The sequence below is a fragment of the Antechinus flavipes genome, chromosome 4 (assembly GCF_016432865.1).
Source record: "Antechinus flavipes isolate AdamAnt ecotype Samford, QLD, Australia chromosome 4, AdamAnt_v2, whole genome shotgun sequence".
Taxonomy (NCBI): Eukaryota; Metazoa; Chordata; class Mammalia; order Dasyuromorphia; family Dasyuridae; genus Antechinus; species Antechinus flavipes.
The window spans coordinates 119,004,027-119,022,053 of NC_067401.1; the positions used below are offsets into that span (position 1 = coordinate 119,004,027).

The following is an 18,027-nucleotide window of genomic DNA, read 5'->3' on the forward strand; positions in this document are numbered from 1 at the left end:
GAAAAGCTATTTCCCATTTGTCCCGGATTTTCCTTTCTTTTCTGGTTACTTCTAACTAAACCTGTGGAAATAGAATCGAGTTTTCTTAAGTAACTAGGACGGCTGTTTCCCCTTGCCATTTGACCTCGATCTCACATTTTGCCTTTAGCCACACCAAAGTTAATACACTGGGCTGGGCAAAGGCCCCAAATCTCAGCACAGGATATCTGTACTTCTCTGAATTTATAATAAACATCTGACCCCATTGCCTTCATTCCTTATTTTTATGGAGTTTTAAACAGATTAAATGATCTGCCTAAGGTCACCCGAAGATTTGAACTCAAGTCCTGTGAATCCAGCCCCATCCCATCCTTCACCACAATATTTCTGCAGGTTGATGGGCTTTGCTTGCAAACTCCCCATGCACCCCGTTCCCTGCTCCCACCCCCTTTCTTCCCGCCACTCATTTGTTCGCTGGGGGTGGGGGTGGGGTCACACTGGGTTCCTTAACGGAACGAGGTTTGTTTCTTGCAGCGGCTGAGGCCAGCTGCCACGCGGCCAGGTGGGCGGCGGGTGGCCACCGGCTCTGGGCCTCCCCGGCCCCCCGGGCTCGCTCGGCTTCGGGCGAGCTCTTTTGGGGGAGGGGAGAGCCTTCTGGAGGAGGGGGCGGGGGCGACGCGGAGAGCGTTCGCCCCAGCGAGCAAGCAGGCGCGCGGAGGGAACTCGAGGCCCCATTGGCCGGGTTTGAAGGAGCTGCGAGGCCTCGCTCACTAACGGTCTCCGGGGGGTCAGGGCGGGGAGCGGGGAAGTAGGAGGGGGGAGGGCGAGGCGAAGCCCCGGGGGGATCGAGAACGGGGTGGGAGAGCCGGGCTCGGCGGCGACGGCGGGGCGAGGCCCGGGCATCGAGGGCGATGGAGGAGGCACTGCTCTCCACGCCCATCAACCCCAATAACTTCCCAGCCAAACTGTGGCGGTTGGTGAACAGCCCGCGCTACCGCTCCATCCGGTGGGACGGGCGCGGCGAGGGCCTGCTCATCGACCAGCCGCTTTTCGAGGCGGAGCTGCTGAGCCCGCCAGGGGCAGGCGGCGGGGGCGGCGGCGGGGGCGGCGGGGGTGGCGGGGGCGGCGGGGGCGGGGGTGGTGCCGGGGGGGCCGAGCCCGAGCTCTTCAAAACCACCAACTTCACGAGCTTCATCCGTCAGCTCAACCTCTACGGCTTCCGCAAGGTGGTGCTCGGGGGGCCCGGGCCGGCGGGGCCCGGTCCGGGGCCCGGGGGGGGCGGGCCGGCGGGCGACGGGCCCCTGCACCACTTTCACAGCCCGCACTTCCGACGGGACCAGCCCCAGCTGCTGGTGCACCTCAAGCGCCTCACCAGCGCCAACAAGGCCAAGCTGGCCGCCGGCCTCGAGGTCTCCTGCCGACCGCCCAACCGCTTCCAGAGGTTGCTGCTCACCTCCGCTTCGGCTTCGGCTTCGGCCTCCACCTCCCCGCTGCAGCACCAGGAGCCGCCGCCACCACCCCCGCCCTCGGGGGCCCGGCCTGAACCTCACGGTGAGTGGCCTCCACGCACCCTCGCCTCCGGGGTCCGGCGGGATTCCTTGGTCCAGACCGGGTTGGGGGTGGGGTTGGGTCAACCGTCTGAAGGGTCGTTGCCCTTTCCTAAGAGAACTTCTTAGAAATAGGGAGGGGGAGGAGGCGGGGCAGGGACTCAGCTTCCCCAAGCTGCCTGCACCTTGAGGGTCCTCGGCTCATTTTCCTTGGAGGCAACATCCAGACCTCCCCCAGCTCACTTTCTTCCAGGTCCCTGACAGGGCCTTTGAGACATCAGGACAGCCCCTTCCCCCCAATCTCTTTAGGCCCACCACGTCCTCTTTCCATATGTCAGTTTTTTCTTTGAGACATCCGGCTGTCCCCATTCTCAAGGGTGGCAGCCCAGCTCCTGTGGTCAAGCTATCACCTTGCATCCCTGAAGACGCTTAAGTATCAGAACTCATCAGTGACTATTCACCAGAAGTCTAACCGGCTTCTCCTATGTACCTTTATGCCTTATTGTGGACTTGACAAAAGATTTACCTATACATTGTCACATCCTTTGGCCTTCCTCAGATACATCCATGGATATTTAGATGTTTCCCAGGCTATGTGTTCTTAGGAAGAAACCTTGAAAGGACCCCTCTTTTCCACAAAGGAATGTGAAATGGGATTGCTTGTTACATGTGAGAGAAACACAATGAAAGTCAAAGTGGGAGAGAACTGGAAAAAAATCACAAAAAGAAAATGATAGAATTTTGGACATGTTGGGACAAAGTGGACAGGGCATAGAACCAAAAAATCTTGGTAGAAATGTTGTGTAGTTACATATGGTAGTGATATGTGCATCTTACCGTAACAACAAAAATGGTGTTGCTTGTTTATGTACCTTAGAACAAAATATAAACATAATTTTTTTATTTAAAGGAGGAATATTACATCTCATTCCCATTACAAATCATTTGGTTGAACTTTTATCTTAACTACAAATTGTAGGGTTTAATATTGACTGAAATATTGGAGCTGTACTCAAGATGCAAAGTAGTAGGGTTATGATCCAAATGGCAACTTTTACTCAATAAAGCAAAACATTTAGAGAATATTAAGTGTTTAAAATTAAAAGCATATGTTATTTTAATTTTTAGGGTTCACCCTATTTGTAAGGGCATAACTAACTTTTTAGTCTTCCTGCAAAAGAAAAGGTTCATACCATTTGAGCTATATTTTATTTTTTAAAGACATTTATAATCTTCATTTCTGACACAATTCCCAGAAACCTAGAAGTAACAACATTATGATACAGAACTCCATTCTCTGACTATTGAGATCACAGATTACAAAGCAAAATGATCTAGGAGAAATCAACAAATTATAATGAAAACAATTCAACTTGACTTTACTTTCAACTAGAAGAATAATAACAACTTTTAATGTAGACTTAACCTGTTGGCATTTCTATGCTTTTTAGAATTAGAGGGAAAAAAATAGTGGAGGTAATAAGTATGGAATTACCCTGTGGGACTAGTTAGTTTCTGAAGTAGATTAGCTTCTAAATTATGCAAAAGGACTTAATTTTCTTGGGTTTTGAAAGATGAGAATAGGTGGTAATTGGATTAAGTGATGACTCCTTAGCTTTCTAAAAGGGGCTAGTCTCTTAAGTGAATGAAGTTGAAAAAAATAGCATTGCAATGGCGGTATATTCATTCATTAGAAGAACTTATGTTGTGGTCATTGATTCTGATAAGAGAAAGGAAATGTGTCAACCAAAGCATTAATTGGTAAGCTCCCAGATTTTTGTCACCAGCCCAGCCTCAACTACCTGGTGAACAAAAAGAAAAGTGACTGGAAAACTGGTCCTCTGTTGACATAGACACAGAAATGGAATCTGATATCTGTTATCCTCTTTAGATACATTAACACTCAAGTTTTCATTTTCTCTTTTCTCTATGACTTTTTTCTAACTTCTCTACATTAAAGAAATAAATAATTTTTAATCGAAGGAACAACAGTTTCTAGATCTCTATTAATCAGAAGAAAAAAAAAACCCGCCATCAAATGAATGATTTAATTCAGATAAGTTCGTTAGGTGATTATAGAGTTTTAAAAATTCCTGCATTATTTTTAAAGAAGGATTTCCTTTAAAAATCTATTCATTGTGCATATGTGATATCTCCATCTAGGTATTTATTGTCTTGTCTCTCACCTGAATTCTAACTTTTATTATTTCTCATTGCTTACTGGGCCATTCATATCTCAAAACCATATATAATGTATGGCAAATATGAACTAAGCAATGTTAAGTTAAAATCCCTAAGTGGGTCATTATAGGTAGGGAAGACTGTTGATTTGAATAGAATGGAATCTTGCTGTAGGTTTGTGAAAATCTGTTTTAACTCCTGTTTTACATAGTTAAGGATGGGCAGCTTGATGATTCAGTAGATAGTCAGGAAGACCTGAATTAAAGTTTACCATGTGATTCTAGTCAGTTACTCTGTTTGCTTCAGTTAGCTCAGCTCTAAAATGGAGATGCAAGACCATCTTTGTAAGGACCAAATTAGATTATTTGTAAAAAGCACACATAGTAGGCAATGTTTAAATATTTATTCTCTTCCCCTTTCTTTCTTTATCTTTTGTCCTTTTCCTTTTGCCCCTACTATTATGGAACTTGTATAACTTTGTATTTCAATACATGAGTTTTCTCATTTCCTATGCTTAAAAATAACATAATTTTAAAATGTTGGTCAAACTTCAACTCAGATCTGAAAGAAAAAAATTTTGAGGGTAGCTTCCTAACTTACGCATTCAGGAAAATATCATTTTATTACTTACTTAGGCCCAGGAAGGTAGGAGAATACCATTAAACATTATAGGTCCAGGAAAAGCATAAAAAAGTTTTTGGCATTATGTCTGAAGATTAATTAGTTCAGACTCAGTTACAATAGAAGCTAGAATTTTTATAACAATATACATTGGAAAAGATCCATATTTGCAAAACTGAATTCCATTAGAATTCTCTGTGTATATAACTGAAATCTGTGACCACTTATTTGTAAAAGATCTTTAATAGAGAAAGAACAAGTACTTCAGAGAAAGAACAAGTATTTCCTCCTGTTCTTAAGGGCCATTTCTTAAGAGTTCTATTCTGACCATCAATGTTCTGTCCTATTCAGTTCTATTCTTTTTTTTTCTTTGTCTAGCTCTATGTTATATACATATAATCTGAATAGTATAGATTATATACATATATAATATATATTTTCATATTATACATAAATATATGTATACACACGTATATAAAATCTGAATAGAACAGAACTTTAGTCAGAATTCTTAAGAGATGGACTTAAAGAAAGAATGAGGAAGTTGTTCTTAATCTTTTAAAAAATTTTTTCTCAAAAAGTGATCATAGACTTCTGTTGTTTCTTCTGTTCAGTCTCTTCATTTGCAAAATGAAGTTGGATTGTGTGCCTTTGAAGTCATCCTAAAAAGTCCATAATTTTTCTATTTTGGGAATCAGTAGCACTTAAAAAATTACAAATTGACCTCAGAAAACAGGTACTTATACTGGTAGGAATCTATTATCTAAAATCATAATGAAACATGTCCAGGAAGCTTGAAGATGGTCTCATCTGAAACATACTTTGGATTCAGAGGCACAGTTTAATCATGTAAAGTTGGAGGCATTGGACACCCAAAGAAATCTTTCCATTGAAGAGATGGTCCCAAATCTCAGAAGAGATGGTTTTAGTAGCCTTATATCATAGATGCATAAGCTGTGCATGTAGACAGACTTGTCCCCAGCATTGTGACAATTCTTTTTATATCTGGGAGTTTTCTTGTGATTTTGGACATGATCTATGAGTTTGTCAGTCAAAGATGATTGTGCCCTCTACATTTTAGAGTCCCAAAGACCTTAAGGAATTGTGGTTTAATAGCTTGCTCAACTTTCTACAACCATATATTAGACACAGGACTTGAACCAGCTTTTAAACCTTTAAGAAAAAAAAGAAGGAAAAGTGACCTAATAGTAATTCTTTTAAGTTAGGGTAAATGTAACCTAACCCAATTTCTTCTGAATTATAGTAACTTTACTTTTTGACTTAGTACTTTTGACTTTTCAGTGAAATTAGACCTTGAGGGAAGAGGATATTAGCTGGATAATGTCTCTGGTGGTCACTTTGCTATTTTCTTTATTACATAGTTGCCAGAGAATCTAGTTTTTGGATAACTGGCCTCAGAATCCAGAAAGCCTGGAGTCACCTTGTTTTGTGGCTTTCTGACTAAAAAGCTGCTCAATTTCTTAGTGTGCCAGTCAGCTCTTAATTTAAGGTTATAAATTTCAGAAGTTATATATTTGAATGGGTTGACGGAGTTCCTAAACTGATAAAATTTTCCATATAGATACTGTCTTCAAAAAGCATGTAATACAACTTCATGTCTTCAGACAACAGAGAAGACATCTCATGTAACAAATAACCTGAAGTATCATTTATTTATTTAGTATATTAGCTAAAACAAAAGAGAGGCAAGTCAGTGCCCCAAATAAAACTTAGCTCTTTCCTGGTATCTTATAAATCTTTTAGATTATTTTATTTCTGGATTTTTAGTGCTTTATTTATGGACTTATTTTGTTTTGCTTTTTTTAATGATTGTTTCTTTTTTTTAATTCAATTTTTCAGTTTTATAGTCAATTAAGTAAAAAGGATCTTTAATGAGTTTAGATAATGAATGTGTTATCATGATGGGGACTTTAGCTACTACTTTAGGAAGTAGAAGAATTTAGCTTATTTACTGATTAGCAAACCAAAATAACATAAAGGAAGCACTTGGTCTATAAGCAATAGAGGCAGGTATCTCAGTGTAGAAGATTTACCCTAGGAATTAGAATAGTTTTGCCTAGTAATGTTTTAAAAATTATTTCAACTTCTCAGATTTATATTAGCTTTACATGTTACATTTCTCTAACAAATTATTTTAAAAAAATCTTTTCTACATTTCATTAAGATAAGAATTCAGTCATTTCACTTGTTGAAAATATTCACAGCATTTATTGAATGCTTGCTAACCAGGTATTATAGTGGATGCACAAGTATCATTTTTTTTTTCTCTCAAGGACTAAAACAGTTCAGAGGCGGAGACAGTAACATAAAACAAGTGATATTATTTAAGGATTAGAGAATTGATCCAAGGCTGTATTAGTTGTGACAGGTTTCAATGGGGACTTGAAGTATGGGCAAGATTTTAAAAGAGGCATGGGATGAGGCTGAAGGCAGAAAAGTGTATTATATTTGCAGGACAATAAAGAAACCTGTTTGATTAAAATGGAAAACTTGTAGAGTGGCAGCATAGTGGAAGATAGAATTTTGGAATTGGAATATGAAGACCTAGATTCAAATTCCACTTCTGATTCTAGTTGTGTGATTGTGGACAGTTAACAATTCTGAGCCTCCTTCAGACAACTTTTTAAGATTGTAATTTATAAATGAGTTGCGTTTTAACTCACTGGATGAAGTAGTCACACCATAAGTTTTGAGAAGTAAAAGCAAATAAGAAACCAAGAGTATGGAATTGATGGGGAGCAGTGGAAAATTTCTGAGCAGTGGAATGACATGCTGAAAAAGGAAAATAAGTGTGACGTGAATCAGTGAGAAGTTGAGATGGACGGTGAGGAAATAGGTATCATGGAGATCAGACAAGAAGCTTTTATACTGATGATCTGAGCTTGAAGTGAGCAGAACCTGGAGTAAGATGGGTGTAGTTAGAATGGAGAGGGGAGAGTTTGATATGAGAAATGTTTTGAACTATGACTGGCTACAAGGGGTTAAAGATTTTCTGTTTAAGTTTCTAAAAGCACAAATTTCCATGAAAACAAAACTAAAAGGAACAGGAATTTTAAAAAAATGTGCTAAATATCTCTTCATTTCTTAATTTTCTTGTAGGAATTTGCTTATTTTTATATCCATTCTATACTCCTTGGTATCTAAGTAGCCTGAAAGAATTACTGGATCTTCTAGAAGTCTTTTTTTTTTTTTTTTTTTTTTTTTAAGGAAGAAGGGGAGTTTATTCTTTTCCTAATCTCAATAAATCTTCAATTTTCTTAGGTAAGGTATTCATCAAGGAAAGTTACTAGAAAAAAAGTCTCATATCCATCTACTGGATATGTTTTTAGTTTTAGCTAAAATCTAAAGTATCTTAAAACTCTTAGTGTATAGCTCATGTGAGTTAACACAGGTGAAGCAATTTTTACCTGATCATCTCCCTTTCAATGTATAACTGCTGTCAACACCAAGTATTAGGCCTGTTATGACTAGGGGTTAGTGTTTTGCCACAGGATGGTCTTGTAAAGTTTTGGCTACTAAAGAAATCAAGTTTTTAGTTTTAAGTTATGGATACTGATATAGTTTGCTAGTGCTTAACATCTTCAAAATAACTGAGAATTACATTATGTACAGATGAAGAGTAACACAGTTTGCTACCCTTACTTTACTGTATCTGCTATTGTCATGTAAAACTAGTAAACGTGCTCTTACTTTTTTATGCAGGACCAGTGGCCGTAGGACAGTTTCACCGGTCATTCCGGCGAGATAGTTTGTCTCCTTATTCCTACGTATCAACTTCATCCCACAACCACAGCACTTTCCCGCTGAAAGGTTTAGATCGGACCCCGATCCCTCCTAGAACGTGGCAGAACTCCCTTGGGATGCACCCAGGACAGGTGGAGACTTCCCCCACTTTCTCAGATAAAGGGGTTCCATTTCCTGTACTGCAGAGGTTTCCAACTGAGGTTACGTATACCCTCCAGCCCAGCGCCACATCTGTTCATGTTCAGCAAGGGCCTCAAACAATGGTCAGCTCCTCCCAGAAATATAGTAACTACACACCCTCAGCGCAGTACTCCCAAGCCTACTATCCAACAGGTATGAGAAGGTTCTAGCTCAGTAGCTTCCAGAAAGGTACTTTAAAACTGAGTTTTTATCGTCTTGAATGCACTTTAATTTTTGTATAATCAAGTACAAAGAGTAAAGAGTATGCCATTATACCTAAGAAAATGTCTTTTTTTCTTTTCCAGGGCCTGTTTTTAATTGGCATTATATTTAAAATCTATTTTCTTAAGAGTTTTGTATAACTCTTTAAAGGCTCTGGAAGAACATACATTTTGAGTGAAAATTTTATGCATTGTTATTAAATTGTATCCCTAAGAGTCAAATTAAGGCTTTGTATACTGGTACCTTGCTATAACTACCCTTGGTATCCATTCTGCTTGCCTCATAAATTAGCCTTAATTTTCTTATTTGTAAAAATGAGAGAGTTGAACCAAATGATCTCAAATGTCTCTTCCAGTTCTTAACATTCTGTACATCTATGAGGTAAGACTATATTAAAACCACATTCATTTAGTACTTAAGTAGTTCCATAAGGACGTGCCCCTTATGCTTTCAAATGCAGAATTTGGCTTTACAAATGAGTATTAGATTAGAGGTATTAATAGTTTTTGTGTATTAAAGTTAATTTTTGTTTTCCAAAAACTTGAGATGGGGGCAAACCTAAGTTGAGCAATAGATAGTGGTAATCCCCCAGTAAATGGAGCAGGGGAATACTTCTGTAGTTTCTTCCTACTTGAGAATCTTGGTGAACGGAGAAGAGGCTAGGAATGGGTAGAAAAAGAGAGATTATAAAATAAACCAATTTTTAAATCTGTCTGGTATGGTTTTGATATGAACTGATAGATACCTAATGTACTGGTCTAATTACCCCTATCATAGGAGCTTTCATCTGAAAACTTATAGCAATTTGGGGGGCTTTCTTTTTCTACTTTGCTATGTACTTTATTGTTATTTTCCTCGAATGTATTTTCAGTTTTGTAGACACTATGCTGATGATTTGATTGTTTTGCCTTGTAATATATAGAATATATAGAATGATGAGGAATAATTGAAACCTGGAATAAGTGCTTCTGAAAAAGAACAAAAAGAAGGTAGCAGTTGTTAGAATTTAGAAGCATATATTTTTATAGATTTGCTGACCCTAGAAGGATTCTTTAAAGTTCATATAGTCCATATCTCTGTCTCCCAACAGGATTAAGCATAGAAAGATAGCTAAAAATAAATAAAAGAATACAATTTGAATATGGGAATGAAATATTTTGTTGCTTTTTCAGATGTAAGTCTGCTGTATGTTACTTGTGTCAGCATTCACTGTTTACTGTTACTGAACCTGGTATTGATTAAATAGCTACCTGAATTTTTTCAAATAATTTAATATTTTTTTCCATTTAATATTATTTTTCCAATTCCATGTAAAGATAGTTTTCAACATTCATTTTTGTAAGATTTTGAATTCCAATTTTTTTCTCCCTTCTTCCCTTCCCTTCCTCCCTTTCCCAAGATAGCAAACAATCTGATATAGATTATCCATATACAATTATATTAGTCATATTCTGAAAGAAAAGTTATAACAAAAGGAAAAAAACCACGAGAAAGAAAAAAACATCCCAAAAATGAAAACAGTATTCTTTTAATCTGTATTTAGCTTCTGGATTTGGATGGCATTTTCTATCCCCAAACTATTAGAATTGTCTGAGATCCCTGTATTGCTGGGAAAGTGTTTCATCACACAGTCTTGCTGTTGCAGGGTACAGTGTTCTCTTGGTTCTGCTCACGTCACTCTTATCACCTTTCCAGGGTTTTCTGAAATCTGCCTGCTCATCATTGCTTAATATAGAACAATAGTATGCCATTACATTTATATGCCACAATTTATTTAGCCATTTCCTAGTTTTTTGGACATCCTTCAATTTGCAATGCTTTGCCACTACAAAAAGAGCTGCTACAAATGTTTTTGTACAGGGTCCTTTTCCCTTTTTCATGATCTCTTTGAGATGCTCAGTAGTGGAACTCCTGGATCCAAGGGTTTGCATAGTTTATGCCCTTTGGGCATAGTTCCAAATTTCTCTCCAGAATGACTGGATCATTTCACAATTACACCAACCATGCATTATTAGTGTCCCAGTTTAACCACATCCTCTCCAACATTTATCATTATCTTTTCCTGTCATCTTAGCCAATCCGAAAGGTGTGAGGTGGTTTAATTTGTATTTCTCTAATCAGTTGTGATTTAGAGGATTTATTTCGTATATTAAAGATGGCTTTAATTTCTGCATCTGAAAATTGCCTGTTCATATCCTTTAATCATTTATCAATTGGGGAATAACTTAATATTCTTATCAATTTGATTCCATTCTCTATATATTTTAGAAATGAAGCCTTTATCAGAAACAGTAGCTGTAAAATTTTCCCCCAGCTTTCTGCTTCCATTGGTTTTGTTTGTGCAAAACCTTTTTAATTTAATGTAACCAAAATTATCCACTTTGCATTTCATAATATTTGATATTTCTTGTTTGGAAATACATTTTTCCTTTCTCCAAAGATGTGATAAGTAACCTCATTCTCCTAATTTGCTACTAATATCACCCTTTATGACTAAATCATGAACCTATTTCTACCTTATCTTGGTATAGAGTGTGAGATGTTGGTCTGTGACTAATTTCTGCCATACTATTTTCCAGTTTTCTCAACAGTTTTTGTCAAATAGGAAATTCTTATCCCAGAAATTGAAGTCTTTGGATTTATCAAACAGTAGATTGCTGGAGTCATTGATTCCTGTATCTTGTATATCTAACTTTTTTTCATGCTATATTTCTATGTAGAAATATAGGTTATATAGGACTTTAAAAAATAAAAAGGAATTTATATTTTATCCTAGAGGCAAGCTACTAGATTTGATTGAGTTGGTCAGGTCTGCACTTACAGAAAACTAATTTGATAGCAGTGTGTTGATTGGACTGGGGTGGGAAGGGACTTGAAGCAGGGTGCTCAGTTTATAAGTTGACTGTGTAATTCTGAGTGAGATTTAAGTCATCAAGGGCCTAAGTTAAGATGGTAGTTGTGTAGTAGAGAAGAGGTAGATATATTGTGAAGAGATGAGATATTGTGAAGGAAGAAATGACATTTTGTAACTGGTTGGATCAGTCAGGTGAGGAAGAATGAGGAATTAGTTGAAGGTTGTGCCAAAGTTAAGAATCTGAAAGAAAGATGGTTGTGTCTTCAACAGAAATAGTGAAATCTGAAAGAGGGAAGGATTTGGTTGAGGGGGGAAAATGGTGATAAGAGAAGGATGACTTCAGTTTTTAGTGTGTCGAGTTTAAGATTTGAAATGTGCAATATATATCACAACCTCAGACAAACCTCAGATTAAGAAGAACTGCTGGTATAGCAGGAGAGGACCAAGAACAGAACCTTGGGAAAAAATAAAAGAAGTTCTGATATAGATGATAAGCCAGCAAAGGGGAGAGTATGGGTAGTTGTTAGATAGGAAAACCAAGGGAGAGTAATGTCGAGAAAGTTCCAGAGAAGAAAGAATCCAGGAGGATGTCATGGTAACAATGTCAGATGCAGCAGATAGGTTGAGAAAGATAACGGAAAGATGATCAGATGTGGTAATTTAGATAACTTTGAAGAGAGAAGTTTCAGTTGATTTATGAGATTAGAAGCCAGGTTTCAGAAAGTTAAGGAGTGAGGGAGCGGAGAAGAGAAATTAGAGGAAGCAAATACAGATAATTTTTTCTCAAGTTTGACTTGATGATAGAAGGTGGAATGTAGGATAGCTTGAGAAGATAGATGATAGGGGCTAGTGAAATTTTTTAAAGGATATGGGGAGATTTAGACTTATTTAAAGGCATTAAGATAAAAACCAGTTGAGAAGAAGAAATTAAAATTTTGAGAGTGGGGCAATAATTGAAGATGTACTCTCACAGAGAAGAGGGGAGAAAATGGGATTAAGTATAACATGTGAAGCAGCTAGATGGTACAGTGGATAGAACTTCAGACCTGAAGTCAGGAGGACCTGAGTTCAAATCTGGTCTCAGAGACTTTACCCTTCCTAGCTGTGTGACCCTGAGCAAGTCACTTAACCCCAATTGCCTTGGCCAAGAAAAAAAAAAAGTATAACATTCAAGGGAGTTGGTTTTGCCAAGCAGAAGGGCCATTTCTTTGTCAGAGAAGGGGAGAGGAAGGAGGAATTAGGATATGATGTCAAGAGGTTTTGAGACGGAAAGGCCACAGTTTTGTTAGTAAAGAGGCACTCTCACTCACTCCCTTTGGAGTGGGAAGAAGGTAGGGTGTGAGAAGGATTTAAAGGATTTAACAGGTTTTTAGCTTCTTGGGAAGTGAGGGTTCGGCATTGATAAGGGAGGAACTCTTACTTCAATAAGGACCTAATTGAATTTAGATAATTTGAATTTTCAGTATACCTACATTTAGTATAGGTAACATGTACGTGTGTGTGTGCATACATATGTGTGTTTACTTTATTTGATTTATAGACTACTTTTCTTTATGTTGCTGGGGATTTTTTTCCCCTTTCATCTCTCTATTAACGGAGTTTTGATTAAATTGATCACTTATCTACACTCGTGCTAGAGGGCTGAGGGTGAGGAGGGAAGAGAAGGAGGTACATAAAGAAAAAACTCCATCTGGATATTAAGATAAGTACTTTCTCTGCCTGCTTGGGTCATATTTCCCATCCCATCAATGAAGTGCAAAGGAAGGATAAGGGGAAATACAAGGAGGAGAAACAAAGATTCTGTTGATCTCCCTACTTCTTATTTAGTCCCTAGAAACTTTTGGAATCTGTTCCTCACTTTTTCTACACCCAGTTCCTATCCTGCTGGGTACCTCTACCGTTAGTGTTTGGAACTGCAAGAGTCCCACTATAGTTTTGCTGCCCACTGATGTAATTGTGGATTGGGATGTGTTTGTGTGTGAATAGCAGCAACAATATAGAGATAAATTCCTGGCATCCCAACTTGAAATTCTAAAAGGCTTCTCTTCCTAGAAACATTGTTATACATAGTGGTTAGGTTATGAGTTCCAGTAATGCTATATTTAATATACATTATGAGTGAAATTAGTAATCTAGGCAGGTATAACATTTTTTTAAGAACAAAATGTGTTCCAGTTCAAATAATATTTTTGTAAACATCCATCCATTAAAGTTAAAAACTACCTTTATATGCATATTATCTACTAGAAGAGTAGATTTTGATGATTTAGAATTTAGAAAATTGAATTATGATTTAGGATAATTTAAAGATTAATTAGCTAGGATATGAACCTTTAAATTGAAAATTCAAGTTGGGAATTGTGAAGACACTTAAGGGCAAGTAAGAAATAATTGATGACATAATAGTATATAGTGTTCCTTAAAAATGAAAAAAAAAGTGGGATTTTTATGGATTATGTGAAAGTTTCCACAATCTGACTCAACTTCTGATTTTCCATCTTTTATAAATATAATTAAAAGAAAGTAGTAAATTTCTTGTTGTTATAAAAATAAAAATGTTTACAGTGTTCATAAGGACCTTTAAAAAACTAAAATGTGTAGAAGTTATTGAGAGACAAATTTTAAGTGAAAAAGCTTTGAAAAATATGGAGCATTCTAGATAAAATCTGTAATTGTTAAATTAAAAAGGCTACTGATAATGAAGGAGGCTATCACAAAAGTATTCTATTTTATCACTGTGAAATAGTGTCCCAGCTGAGCATGGTGGCAAATGTGTATAATCCCAGCTCCTGGGGAAGCTGAGGCTGGTGGATCCCCAATTTGTCAGTTCCAAGCTGCAGAGGGCTATGCTAATTAGGTGTTGACAGTTAAGTTCAACATTTAATAAGGTGAACATCTGGGAGTGGAAAAAGTATTGAGTACTGGGTTGCTTAGTGAGGAACCCAGACATAAGTCAGAAATGAAACTAGTGAAAGCTTTCGTGCCATTTGCAATGGAATTAGACTCGTGATTAGGCCTGAGCATGATAAGGGAGTCCCAGTCTAATTAAAGACTTTGATTCCAATATTACATGAATTGAAAACCATTTAACAGGTAAACTTCTTTTCAAATAATTTTAAGTGTTTGTATCAACTAACTTTACTAAAAGTAAAGTAACTTTACTAAAGTATATATCACAGAGATAGGTATATTTATTTTTTATTTAAATGTTTACTTATGAGTTCTCATAAATAACATAATTTTCTAGTCAGTAAATAATATTTGGGACATACTTAAATATTAACTACTTTTGAGTATAAAATTTAAGTTTAGTTTAAAAGTAGAAAAGTACTGAATTCATTATTAAAATGATAATTAAAAAAAGATTCTTACTATATCTTTTGAAGGATAGAACTAGCAAATCTTGTGATATTAAAATATTAAAAATAATTTTTTTCCTATTTAAGATTTGTCATTGTACTATAAAATAGCTATCACATTGTCATGAAAAGAAGCAAATGTATGAGGATCATGCTATGTCTAGTGAAATGATTTAAGTTTGCTTTTCTTTCATATTTTTCTTACTGAGCTATAACTATACATTTGTGTATATATGTATGTGTGTGTTTGTGGGGAGGTTATGGGTATGGTACTCTCAGGATAATAGAAAGTCTGTGCAAAATATTTTAGCTTTCTTTTCATACCAGAGAAGAAATCTGGATTTTTGTCCTCTTTTATGGGTTGTTTATAGTACCTTATTGTAAAATTTGGGTTGACATTGCATACATATATATAATATTTTTTATGCATTTTTGAGTTCTTAAGCTTTTTTTTGTCTCTGCTGGCCCTCAAGTGTTAGCTGCATCTTCCACAAAACTCTTCTCAAATTCCCATTTAATTTCTTACACTGACCTATAATATATTGTAACTTTTAATATGGCAAAGGTTGCCAAATTGAATTGCAATAGTTTGGTTTTCTTTTTTTCCCCACAGATTTTCAAGTCAGTTTAGACATTTTTAGATTGCCCTCTGAAGCTTTCACATCTTGAATTTATAAACAAATTTAAAATTTAGAGGTCTAAGTGCTGTTACTACTAGTACTTTTATAATCAATTACCATTTGTTGTTTGAATCTTAACTAAAAAGGCTTGCTTTGAAAATAAAAATATATTTTTTAGATAACCAATTTAAAAAATCCTTAAGTCATTTAATTTTTAGTGTTTTAGTTTCCTCATTTATAAATTTGGTGAATTGGACTAATTGATTTCTAAGGTTTCCTCCAAGTCTAAAACTTTTTTTTATGAAATTGAGACTATGGCTGCAATAAAATCGAGTTTTCATCCTTGACTAAGCCTTTTCTTGCCACGAGGGGGAGAAGCTGTGTTGAGTTTTACCAAGGTTTCCATCCACTCTGTGTTAGTAGACAAATCCTGTTTATTTCTGTCTTCTAGACATCCATCCCAAACTACTTCCCTTTATTTTTATTTATTTGAATTTGTTTTCTATGGAATCCATACTTTAAGGATTATGTAAAGGTAAATATTAACATAGTTTTTAGTCTTATGTATTTTAAAAAGTGAACTTCTGTGCTGTTTTTGGAATTACTGAGCTGGAAGGGATCTCAGAAATCATTTAGTTAAACTATCATAGCCAACAAGTGTTCATCTAACCTCAACTCAGAAACTTCCAATGACAAGAAATTCACTGACTTAATTTTGGAGAGCTCTCATTATTAGAAAGCTTTTCCTTATGCTAAGCCAAAATCTTTCTCTTTCTAATTTCCATGCATGGCTCCACTTTAGGAAGTAAACAGAATAAATCTTATGTAGGACAGTTCTTCATCGATTTGAATTTTGTTCCCTCTTCCCACTCTTTTATCTTGCCTTCCTCCCAATCATCTCTTCTCTAGCTTCTTTGACCCATTCTTATATGGTGATAATGCTTTTGAGACTTAACATACTCTTGATTCCTTTCTACTGATTGCTTTAAATAAATGCTAAGCTTTTTGATGAAATTCACAGAATTTTTTTTTCTTCTTTTTTGAACAAGGCTTTAGATATGGGAAGTTTTACTTGTTGCTTTCAACTTGTTGCATTCAAAATAGGTGGAGGAATTTAATAAATTTACTAAAGAATGGCTAATAATTCATCTCTAAAGATGCTGCTATAATTGATGACTTAATCTTGGTGAACCGACTTGTACTCTCATTTGGCAAATGAGAGACCCATTTTATTCATTTAAACTACAATCATACTGGTAACTGTTCCAGGGAATTCAGATCTTTATACTGTCTTAATTGCAAATAGAATGTTTTAAAAAGTTTGCATTAGCAAAACTATCTTGCAAATTATTTCCAAAAGGTATAGTTTTTCAATGATAATTGGCTGAAAGCATTTTAGATTGTTTTAGCTGTCTTATTGTTTTGATACTTTGATGGATCTATGTTCTCATCCATTTTGATGTTCCTTAAGTGATATATTTTAGTGCTTTTCTTGGCTTCCTGTAAAAATACTCTGTAAGAGCTCTCCCCAAAGCACTGAGGATCTTATTCTAGATAAAGTGTTTGTCATTGAAGCACATAGATGACTCATTTATTTTTTCATACTGTGTGACTAGCCATTCTACTTTTCTGGTCATATACTTGGTATTATTCTTTATATTACTTGCTTTGTATAGTTCTTCTTTGATAGTAGTATATCAGAGCTTGCTTATGCCAACCACATGCCTCTCTATTGATCTTTCAGGGAGCAGTAACTTTAATTATTCGACTGTGCTATTTTATGACTTGTAGCTTTATGCAGTATCCTTGGAAGAATGTTAAAAGATGGGCCTTTATTTTGGGAAGAGGCTTAGAGTTCTTAAAAGCTTGAAACAGGTTTCAAAAACGGTAGAAGTTGCTCTCTTCCTCCAGTTCAATTCTGTGTTCATTTCATTGTCCATGCACACTGTTTCAATATATGTATACTGATGGATCACCTACACCTTATAATCTTGAAAATAGGCATTTTTCGTCCTTTTTTTTCCTCTGCATGAATGCTGTTCTGAGTAATTATGGCTCTCATTTAGCATGTTTTGCAATTTTCCTAGGCTTGATATAATTCTTACAATGTCATCAATAAATAGACTCGCCATCTACATACTGTTCCATTTGAACTCCAACAAATACTTTTGATTAGTATGCATCTACTTTATCCTTTATTTGATTTTAATAATCAGAGAGTAACCATACAAAGTTGCCGCTTTGTTGATTATGAAAGAGACTTATGTGAATTTGAGACATACGTAGAGATACAACTTTCTGGAAGAGAGCTTTTTAATACAGCATTTGGCTGTATAGAAATAGATGCTTTTTATGCTGTAGATAGTAAGCATAATGGTATCTTATTTTTATACACTTTTCAGTCAGTTGTTAGAGATTATTTTCAATAAAGTGTCATTTGTAAAAGCCTTGCCCATTCCCCTCCCATAACTTCATCATGAATTTGCATGTAAAATGTCATAATATATGTCTAAGCACAATAGGCATACATTCAAAGTTTATTGATATTCTTTTAGTGTATTCAATTCAACTGAGATTTATTATAACTATATGCTAGGTACTAGCATACTAGAGATACAAAGACAAAAGTTACAAAGTTTTTACCTTAAAGAGGTTTTATTTTCCTAGAAGATAACAGCATGTATACAGATACCAAAATA

At 36.4% G+C, this 18,027-nt stretch overlaps 1 protein-coding gene across 5 annotated transcripts in view; it reads left to right on the top strand.

Annotated features, from left to right (window-relative positions):
• Nucleotides 1-847: 847 nt before the first annotated feature.
• HSF5 (heat shock transcription factor 5) overlaps nucleotides 848-18,027 on the top strand; it is a 127,897-nt gene continuing 110,717 nt past the window's right edge. For 2 of the 5 annotated variants that reach the window (XM_051994179.1, XM_051994178.1), the window contains exons 1-2: nucleotides 848-1,530; nucleotides 8,052-8,426. In XM_051994179.1, the coding sequence (XP_051850139.1) occupies nucleotides 891-1,530; nucleotides 8,052-8,426 (1,015 nt within the window). In that variant the 5' untranslated portion in view covers nucleotides 848-890. Of the gene's footprint in view, nucleotides 1,531-8,051; nucleotides 8,427-18,027 lie in introns of those variants that run through there. The other 3 variants (XM_051994173.1, XM_051994175.1, XM_051994176.1) reach the window with 3 other exon arrangements.